The 10,993-nt window shown below is 41.9% G+C and overlaps 1 protein-coding gene across 1 annotated transcript in view; it reads left to right on the top strand.

Moving 5' to 3' along the window:
• Positions 1-1,736: 1,736 nt before the first annotated feature.
• The window catches only part of SHC3 (SHC adaptor protein 3), a 255,705-nt gene continuing 246,448 nt past the window's right edge, over positions 1,737-10,993 (top strand). Inside the window, exon 1 of the mRNA XM_004384231.1 lies at positions 1,737-2,240. Coding sequence (XP_004384288.1) covers positions 1,737-2,240 — 504 coding nt within the window. The remainder of the gene's footprint in view (positions 2,241-10,993) is intronic.

Here is a 10,993-nt window from a genome sequence, read left to right as displayed (position 1 = left end):
GGGGTGTGTGTTTGCTGTTGCTATGCAAGCCGGGGTAAGACAAAAAAGTGAGCGCTGTGTGGCTGTTCTGCTAGAGCTGCGGCAGCGGGCGGAGCGGCGGGCGTGCGCGCGGCTGGAGCTCGCCTTCCCGGGCACAGGGACGCAGGGCACCTCACCGCTCCCGGCCTTGGGAGCTGGCTTCGCGCCCGGAGCCGCACGCCTTAAACCCTATTCCATAAAACTCTTTCAAGACTTGGCTCTTCAGGTGCCACAGATATTTAGGCGTGGGGTATGAGGGGATTCAGGATTACCTAAGAATGTGCTAGAGGTAAATTCATTGGCTTGCCCAGAAGTTGGCTGGGAAACTTTCGTAGTCTGTGATTCCCTGTGTCAGGCAAGTTCTCTTTATGCATGATGGAGATTAGCAGAGGTGACTAATGGCAGGCAGGAGTGGGGTTCCAGAGCTTTTGGGGCCATGAATTTCCTGTTCCCCTAACTGAGGAGGAAGAAGGCCGATATACTTCCCTTCCAAGAGTCTGAAACCTAAAAAGAAGGTATTTTCCCTGTGCATCTGATGTGTATGTAACAAGACCAACTGCGTTTTTCCTTCCTTACTGCAGAGTTGCAAGCAGCAACTGGAGGGATATTGAAATGTATTTCTAGCGTTTCTTAGCCACCAAACAAACGCATTCAGTTGGGATGAAGCTTCAAACACAGCTCCTTGTTTGGAATGGATTGATGGAGCCTGTGGGCACCCATCAAAGAAGCCCTCCTCCTCTTCTTCCGAAGCAGGCATTCCACTTCCCTCTGGCTGAGAAAGGCTGCTGAGAAGTGACAGGGGAGACACCTGGACTGACACTGGGCACAAGTTCATATGCAGATTAAGACTTTTTTTTTGAGACACTGCATTGCCACAAAGACACTGGAATGGCTGCTCTGTTGATCTGAAAAGAAAAAGAAGAAAAACCCAGGACATTGGTATTTTATGTTCACCTGGGAGTGAATATTTCTTTTTTGCCATTTAAAAATTACTGCTGCTTTCGAAAGCAGAATTCATCAGGATTTGATGAGGATCTTATTCTTAAAAAGCCTTCGTCACATTTTATGGCATGGCTGTCAGACACTTTTCGGGCTCACACAGATGGGCTGAGCAGGGAAGATGAAAACGTAATATAGAACCATGCGTTTCAGAAAGTTGATTTGATTATTTGAAGGCCCTGGGTTTACCTTTGGCACAAATGCGGGTTGGGGAGGCGGGGAGGTGAAAATCAAAGGTTAAAAGGAAATATCTGGGAAGGTAGGAAAGGGAAATTTGAGAATTGATTGGTTCTAGTGTGCTGTCAGTGCGTGGAGGTAGTTTTTTTCTCCCCCTCCCTTTTTGCTACAGGAAGTGATTTGCAGTGTTCCCCGAGCCTTTGTTGAGAAGGGTCTCCTCACTGAGTGAGTCATGCTTCTGCTGTAAGACTTGGCAGCTCTGAGCAGCTGGGATCGCTATCAGAGGAAACTATTACTTTTCCAAATCAAACGTGGAACCATGAGCGTTCTCCTGGGTCGAGGCTGTGTCGTTGTTTTTCATGGTAGGAGGGCACAATTTTCTTGCCCCTCTTCCCTTCTTTCAAAAAACTGTGCCGGGGGCACCCACACCCCACTTTTTGTCCTTGCTCCGTAGAGTGTGGCTCGCCTGCTATGCGAGGCAGTCTGCGCCGGGGCTGGCACCCGCACCGCCCGAGCGAATGCAGGCGAGCAGATAGAAGGGCATGCTGCAACGGACCAAGTATAACCGCTTCAGGAATGATTCGGTGACATCAGTCGATGAACTTATCCACAACCTGTCCATGAGCGGCGGCAGCGGCGGCAAGGTCTCAGCAGTGCCCGCGACCTCCGCGGCGTCCCCCTACCTGGTCTCCAGCGAGGCGCTGCGCAAAGCGCCGGACGATGGGCCCAGCAGCCTGGGCCACCTGCTCCACAAGGTGTCCCACCTGAAACTCTCCAGCTCGGGCCTCCGCAGCCTGTCGTCCGCCGCGAGGGAGCGGGCCGGCGCCAAGCTCACCGGCAGCTGCAGCGCTCCCAGCCTGGCCGCCGGCCCCCCGGACCGCACATGTGCCGGCGCCCCGGCCCCAGGCAGCGCGCCGCCGGCCCAGAGCGAGATGACCGCCGCCAGGAAGGGCCGGCCCGGCGAGGAGCTGCTGCCCAGGCCCCCCCGGGGCTGGCTGCACGCCAGCGACCAGGTCCTGGGGCCCGGAGTGACGTACGTCGTCAAGGTGGGTGCCAAGGGCCCTGGGTGGTTGATCGTGGCGGTGGTGGAGGACGAGGGGGGCGGGGGACAAGCTTCTTTCCAGACTCTATCCCTGCTTGGGCTCGGGAGCCTCGGTGCAGGGAGCTATGTAATTGTCACACTGGGAGAGGAAATGCGCATTCCTTAGCAATCAGCTCCCTTGGCAGCAGTGAGGAGGGAACTCCAAACGTGCCTTTCCCGCATCCGCTGGGGGAAATTAAAAAAAAAAAAAATTCGGTTTAACCTCATTCTGCCCTGGTTTCCCCTTGAACCCCCTTTTTTGACGCGCCGTTGCCACCTCTCTACGATATGTCTAGCTAGCGCCCGTTCGGTCTCAGCCCCTATCCCTGAAAACGGTGGGGCTTCCCGCACCTATCATCCATTAAAAACACTTTGAGGAACTGGGGCAGCCTCGTTGGGATGAAAAACGCACGTACTGTCACTACTTGGGTCCTGTTTTCCAGGACCATTAGGAGTGGTGTCTTCTTTCCCCACAGTAAGAATTAAGCAGCTCTGTGCGCAGAGGCCAAAGCCTCTCTTGCTTTCCGTAAGACAGATGTTCATCCTGACCCAGCAAGGGTTTCTTTGGTGTTTGTCTTTCATTCATGCTTCAGGTTGTTGGTTTACAGCATCAAAAGGAGAATTAGAGAGCATTTTTTCAGTGACTATAATCTTCGATTTAAATAGGCTCAAACGGGAGGAGGCTGGGGCCCCTGGAGCCACAGGCTGGAGAGGACTTTTTTCCTCCAACGCCAAGAATATAAAATCACGCACAATGTGTTCAATCCAATTCCTCCCTCAGGGAAACATTTTATGATGTTTAAGGAATCAAATACTCAGCACGGTTCAACTAGTCTGGCCAAATGCTTCTTTTCTCCTGGTGCGTGAGGCAGCGTCGACCTACTATCTCGCTCTCAAGCTCTGCTAGACATGTGCTCCTCAAGGCGGAGAGCGGCCAAGCTGTCTAATTTAAGACCCGTCATTCCAAGGCGATGCTTTTTATTTAAGAAGAAATGAGACTCTGACTATCCCCACTGCGTAGTTAACAGCATGGAGAAGCCTGCAGGGTGTCTGATCTGTAAATATTGGCAGCAGATCAAGTTTAAAAATTCAACAGAACATGTCCTCAAGTAAAATACAGCCTCTTTGTCATTTTTGTAACCAATTAGAGAAACAGTTAATGTTGTGGATTATCTCTGCCTATATAAAATGTACTTATAAATTAATGTGATAAACAGTGTCAAAATAGGCCCTCTTCACCTTTTGGGTATGCTTTTTAATTTAATCTTAGGTTCTGAGGATGGATTATTCTATTTACCAAGAAAGATGCAGAACGGCATAAAAGATGCATATTTGGATATGTTTATTATAAAACAAAATGAATATTCTACTTGCATTGTTTATTTAAGTTATATAATCGGGAGCCAAAAGTCAAAAACAAAACAAAAACCCTTGACAACTCTGAGGTTAACAAGTGACACCGGAGTATATTACTTCTAGAGTGTTAGTATAATTGCTAGCTTAAAAAAAGAAAGAAAGGAAGAAGAAAGAAAAAAATCCTACATTAGAAAGAGAAAAAAAGACCTTGGCCAAGGTTCTATACTTGTCATGCTGAATATAGCGGGCAGTTTCCAAATTAAGGCAGAACTCTAAAACATATGCGTTTAAAGTTTTCTTTAGAAAAACCCAAAACATTCATTTTGCTTAGGGCTTTGCTCTTGCTTTTTGAAGAACTAAGGCAGACATCTAGTGCTAAGGGTCAAATGTGGCGAAATAGTGATAACATCCTGAAGGAAGTTGGATGAGCTTAGGTACCCTGTGTATCTGAGATTTGTGGCTTACCCCCAGCAGTAGCAGTGAGTGAACAATCAGAGGGCTGGCCCTGCACAGAGCTGTTCCTGAGTCTTTGGATCACTGTGTCGTGCCTCACAGTCCAGGGCAGTAGTGACTCGGGGTGCCTAGCATGAGTAATTGTGCTGCATGCACTAATCATTGGCCTGCCCCTTCCTCACCAACAGCGTGAATGGCATTGTCCCCTGACTTCCCTGGAGAAGTTTGAAGTCTGACAGCACAGGACACCAGACACCAGGACACTTTCTTGTATGCGTGTTTGACTCACATTATCACGTGGCCCTCTGTCGGTGTACATGTGCAAATTTCTGCATTGCCCATGTTGCGTTCAAAACCATGAACTTATTGCCTTGGAAAAATATAAGACTGCGAAAGAAATAGTATTTTACTATCATTTCCTGATTTGTGAATAGTCTTAAAGTTTTATTTTACTTTAAAAGATTTCTGGTGGTTAAAAATGGGCAATTTTTATAATAAAATTACTGGATATTATTTGAAAAATCTCAAGGTTTAGAGTTTGGAAAAGAATTTATTATTCTCTTTGATTTAATTTTTTTTTCTAAATTCAGGAAAAGTCCCCAATTTTTTCAGTTTCCTGGAAAATTTATATGCTGTATAATTATAGAATTCCCTCTCATAGAAATACCTACTTGTAGATAATATTAAGATGTTGCACACAAAAATTATGATTCAAACATATTTCAGAATATTCTCCTAAAAATCCCAATAATGTGGAGTCTTTTAAATACAGAACTCTGGTGAATCTTGAGCATCTAGTAAATATCAAACTATTTGAACGGCAGCTTGTAATAGTAATAATGAAGGCTATACAATTTAAAAATGCAAAACATTCTTGGGCAACACTACAATTCAAAGTTCCTAGCGTGCTTTGGTAATCCTTCATGCTCTGGCTAGGAGTTTGCTATTAAGAGCAGCATGAGCTTATGTAAAGGAGGAAGACTCCCACGTCAGCAGCCTCACACTGTACATTTCTGGGAGACAGACCTCACTGACAACCGCTGTTTACCCCCTTAGTATGCCTGATGCTTGCTTTTGCTTTTTGGTATCATAAATGGGAAAGAATGAGAAAATAAACCTTTGACAGAAAGGAAAAACCTGATAGCAACAACAATCCATATTTTCATTATAACTCCGTTTATAAACTTAAATCAAGTTTGTATTTGGCCATAACAGGCTGATAGATGTACAAACGAGTGTGGTTCCACTAGCTGCCCACCTTAAAATCCTACTGGTCTAAAGCCAGTGCTTGGTCAGAACCCTGATTATCCCTGGATTGTGCTAATGGGTTTTAGCAGGTCCCAAAGGCAATATACCTTTTCTCCTCCTAGGAACGCTGGTGGCACAGTGGTTAGGAGCATGGCTACTAACCAAAAAAGGTCAGCAGTTTGAATCCACCGGGCGCTCCTTGGAAATTCTATGGGGCAGCTCTACTCTGTTCTATAGGGTCGCTATGAGTCGGAATCCACTCGATGGTAACAGGTTTGGTGTTTTTGTTTTGGTTCCTGGGCACATGGCCCACAGCCCAACGGCTTTAGGAAGGACACAAACAGATTGTGGAGAGGGAGGAGGGGTCCAGTTCTTCAAAGTAGCCATTGGTCTGAAGTAGAATTGTCTAAAGACAAATACAGCCTTGGCGTTCAGGTTTAAAACTGCCTGAGTCCATTTTATGATGTGGGGAGAGTGGCCGGAGCAGGGGAGGCAGCGCTGTGGGTGCTGCCCAGAGGTTAGCATTTAGCCCCAGGCTGGGTCCCCAAAGAGGGCCACATCACATCACAGACTTAAAAAAGGGTAAGAAGGGATGGCAACTGTGATGAAATCCTCTGAGCTGAGTGCCCAATAGCAGGAATTGGGAGGCCCAATTTAAAAGCAATGACTTTGGGGTGCTCTCTGCTTAGAGCTGAGACAGTGGATTCTGCTATTCATAAATATTTGTGTTTTAGCTTGTGGACCATACTAACACTTTGTTGCAAGCTGTTTATGGGAGATTTTAGCAGTTAGAAAGCGACTGAATTATTTTCTGTTGTGTTGGATTGCTCTTCTTTTGAAATAAGGCCTTGTTTTTACAAGTCTTTCAAAATTATTTTATTTCTCCCATTTGTGAATCTGAAGATATGTGGGGAGGTATAAATTATTTGTGTTATTTTTAAATGTTCTGTTGGTCTTTGTAGATGGTTTTTATAAAATGCATTTACTCTAAAATTTATTCTTAACTGGTATTTTTTTTTTTGTTTTCAGTTGCCTCAGTGTCTGTAAAAATATCTTAATATTCTTTTCTTAGCACTGCATTATTTTGGTAACAGTGAGCAAAGATCATAAAAATAGTCATCAGCAAAGTTATTTAGAATACATCCATGATATATTATTGCAGGGAAATTGATGGAATTTTGTTTTCATTCTAGATTTAAAAGAACGTTTCTTGTTGTGGAGTTGAACTTCGAAAGTTAATCCTTTCTTAAAACAGTTTAAAAATCTGAATATGGGTAGTTTCCATATGAATATTATCCACATATTTTGAAATATGTTTAATAAATTCTTTTGACATAGACAAAGTTATTAATTGATCTGGAAGCATGGACGGTGTGCACACTTACACAAATAGGTGGACAACCTGTGATGACTTTCGACAGGGACTGTTTTCCTTTTTGTTAGAAAATAGTAAATGTTTCAAGAAATACCTGATTCTCAGAAATATTTGATTATGTCATTCATTTCTTTTCATATTCATGTTCAAGAAAAAATAATTCTGAAAGGTAAACAATTTTTTTAAATTTATTTTTTTATTGTGCTTTTGGTGAAAGTTTACAGAGCAAATTAGTTTCTCATTGAATAATTAATACACAAATTGTTTTGTGACATTGGTTGCCAACCCCGTAATGTGTCAACACTCTCCCCTTCTTGACCTCGGGTTCACCATTTCCATTTGTCCAGTTTTCCTGTCCCTTCCTGCCTTCTTGTCTTTGCTTTTTGACTGGTGTTCCCATTTAGTCTCATATATATGGTGTTATTGTTTGCTTTATAGACCTATCTAATTTTTGGCTTAAGGGTGAACTTCAGGAGTGTCTTCAGTACTGAGTTTAAAAGGTATCCGGGGACCATGCTCTTGTGGTTTCTCCAGTCTTTGTCAGACCAGTAAGTCTGTTTTTTTTTTTTTTTTTTTGAGTTTAGATTTTGTTCTACATTTTTCTCCTGCTCTGTCCGGGACCCACTACTATGATCCCTGTCAGAGTAGTTGGTGGTGGTAGCTGGGCACCATCTAATTGTGCTGGACTCAGTCTGGTGGAGGCTGTGGTAGTTGTGGTCCATTAGTCCTTTGGACTAATCTTTCCTGTGTGTCTGGTTTTCTTCAGTCTCCTTTGCTCCAGACGGGGTGGGACCAGTAGACGTATCTTAGATAGCTGCTCACAAGCTTTTAAGACCCCAGACACTACTCACCAAAGTAGGATGTAGAACACTTTCTTTATAAACTGTGTTATGCCAATAGAGCTAGATGTTCCCCGATACCATGGTCCTCAGCCCTGAGCCCAGTAACTTGGTCCCTCAGGGAGTTTGGATGTGTATATGAAGTTTCTATGACTTTGCCTTGGTCAAGTTGTGCTGGCTTTCCGGGTATCGTATACTGTCTCACCCTTCACCAAAGTTACCACTTATCTCTTGTCTAGTTGGTGTTTTTCTCTCCTCACCCCTCCCCTCCCTAGTAACCATCAAAGATTGTTTATTTCTGTGTGTAAACCTTTTCATGAGTTTTTATAATAGTGGTCTCAGAGAGTATTTGTCCTTTTGTCATTGACTTATTTTACTCAGCATAATGCCCTCCAGATTCATCCATGTTGTTAGATGTTTTGCGGATTTGTCATTGTTCTTTATTGTTGCATAGTATTCCATTGTGTGTATGTACCATGGTGTGTTTATCCATTCGTCTGTTGATAGGCACTTAGATTGTTTCCATCTTTTTGCTATTGTGAATAACGCTGCAGTGAAATGTGGGTAGAGATGTCTATTGGTGTGACAGCTCTTATTCTCTAAGATATATTCCTAGGAGTGGGATTGCTGGATCATATGATATTTCTATTTCTATCTTTTAAAGGAGGTGCAATGTCATTTTCCAAAATGGTTGTACCATTTTGCATGCCCACCAGTAGTACGTAGGAGGTCCAGTCTCCCCGCAACCTCTCCAACATTTGTTATTTTCTTTTTCTTTTTTTTTTTTTTATTAATTAATGCCAGTAGTGTCGGGGCGAGATGGTACCTCATCGTACTTTTGATTTGCATTTCTCTAATGGCTAGTGATCTCGAGGATTTCCTCATGTGTCTGTTAGCTGCCTGAATGTCTTCTTTGGTGAAGTGTCTGTTCATGTTCTTCCTTATTTTTTGATTGGATTACTTGTCTTTTTGTTGTAAAGGTGATGGATTTTCCTGTAGATGTTAGAGATTAGAACTTTGTCGGATTTGTAATAGCCAAAGATTTTTTCCCAGTCTGTAGGTTCTCTTTTTACTCTTTTGGTGAAGTCTTTTGATGAGCATAAGTGTTTAATTTTTAGAAGATCTCAGTTATCTAGCTTCTTTTCTTGTGTTTGTGTATTATTAGTTATGGTTCGTATCCTATTTACACTGTATATTAGGGCCCCTAGTATTGACCCTATTTTTTTTCCATGATCTTTATAGGTTTTGGTTTTATATATAGGTTTTTGATTCATTTTGAATTAGTTTTTGTGTTTGGTGTGAGGTATGGGTCCTGTTTTCATTTTTTTACATATGGATATCCAGTTTTGCCAGCACCATTTATTAAAAAGACTGTCTTTTCCCCATTTAATTGGGTTTGGGCCTTTGTCAAAGATCAGGTGACCGTAGGTGGATGGATTTTTCTCTGAGCTTTTGATTCTGTTCCATTGGTCAATGTGTCTGTCGTTGTACTGGTACCAAGCTGTTTTGAGTACTGTAGCTGTATAGTAAGTTCTGAGGTCAGGTATTGTGAGGCCTCCTACTTTGTTCTTCTTCTTCAATAGTGCTTTACTTATACCAGTCTTCTTTCTTTTCCATATAAAGTTAACGATTAGTTTTCCCATCTCTTTCAAGAATGCTGTTGGTATTTAGATCAAGATTGCATTGTATTTGTAGATTGCTTTGGGTAGAAACTGACGTTTTTACAATGTTAAGTCTACATATCCATGAGCATGGTACGTTTTTCCATTTATGGCTTCTTGCAGCAGTGTTTTGTAGTTTTCTTTGTATAGGTCTTTTACGTCCCTAGTTAGATTTATTCCTAATTATTTAATTGTTTAGGGGCTATTATAAATGGTATTGCTTTCCTGATTTCCTTTTTGTAGTTCTCTTTTTTGGTGTATAGGAATCCAGCTAATTTTTGTGTGTTTATCTTGTACCTTCCAACTCTGCTGAATCTTTCTATTAGTTCCAGTAGTTTTCATGTGGATTCTTTTGGGTTCTCCCTGCATAGTATCCATATAATCTGCAAATAGGGATAATTTTACTTCTTCCTTACCAATTTGCATGCCCTTTATTTCTTTTTCTTGCCTTATTGCTCTAGCCAGGACTTCCAGCACAATCTTAAATAAGACTGGTAATAAAGGGCATCATTATCTTGTTCCCATTCTCTGGGGGAATGTTTTCAGTCTCTGTTGACAATGATGTTGGTTGTTGGTTTTGTATAGATGCCTTTCATTATGTTGAGGAATTTCCTTTCTATTCCTATTTTATTGAGAGTTTTTTCTTAGGAATGGGTGTTGAAATTTACAGCAGGGAATCAGAGACATCAATCTGTAAATGACAACAATGGGGGAAAAAGGGGAAATAAATGATATAGGTATAGAACTTTCAAATGGAGAGGAAGTCAAGGTGAGATCAAGTAATAAAAGACTAGTTCAAACTTAGGAAGTTGCGGTAAATTTTAAGGTAACCACAAAGGAAGCTTAACAAATCTATTCATCAGAATAAAGAAGAAAAACTTGAAGTCTCAGTAAGCACAAAATCTACAAAAATGAAAGAAATGAAAAGAAATTTCTCAAACAAAAGGACCCCAGCACGAGAGAGTAAGAAGAACAAAGAAAACATCACCACCACACACACCCACAAAAAGCACTCCAAAATGACAGCATAAAAACCTCACACCTATCGATAATCACACTGAACATAATTGGCTTAAATGCACTCTTAAAGGACAGAGAGTGACAGAGTGAATAAAAAAAATGACCCATCAATATGCTGTCTACAGTAGACACACCTTAGACACAAAGACATAAATGTATTAAAAACTCAAAGGTTGGGAAAAAAAATCAAGCAAACAGCAAACTGAAAAGAGCAGGAGTGGCAATACTAATCTCAGATAAAACAGACTTTAAGGCAAAATCCACCATAAAAGATAAAGAAGGACATTATATAATGATTAAAGGGACAATCCACCATAATGACATAACTATAATAAATATCTATGCACCCAATGACAGGGTTCCAAAATACATAAAACAAACTTTAACAGCACTGAAAACAGAAACTGACAGTTCCACAACAATACTAGGAGACTTCAACACACCACTCTTGGTAAAAGAAAGAATATCTAGAAAGAAACTCAACAAAGATACAGATGGTCTAAAGGCCACAATCAACCATTCGGTCACACAGACATATTTAGAACACTCCACCCAACAGCACAGCTTGCTTTATGCAGATGACACAACCTTACTTGCTGAAAGCAAAGAGGACTTGAAGCACTTACTGATGAAGATTGAAGACCACAGCCTTCAGTATAGATGACACCTCAAACTAAAGAAAACAAAAATCCTCACAACTGGACCAATAAGCAACATCATGATAAACAGAGAAAAGATTGAAGTTGTCAAGGATTTCATTTTACTT

This window comes from Trichechus manatus, unplaced genomic scaffold (genome assembly GCF_000243295.1).
Source record: "Trichechus manatus latirostris isolate Lorelei unplaced genomic scaffold, TriManLat1.0 scaffold00120, whole genome shotgun sequence".
Lineage (NCBI taxonomy): Eukaryota > Metazoa > Chordata > Mammalia > Sirenia > Trichechidae > Trichechus > Trichechus manatus.
Note: the sequence above shows the minus strand (reverse complement) of the source record. Positions and strands in the feature narration are given on the sequence as shown.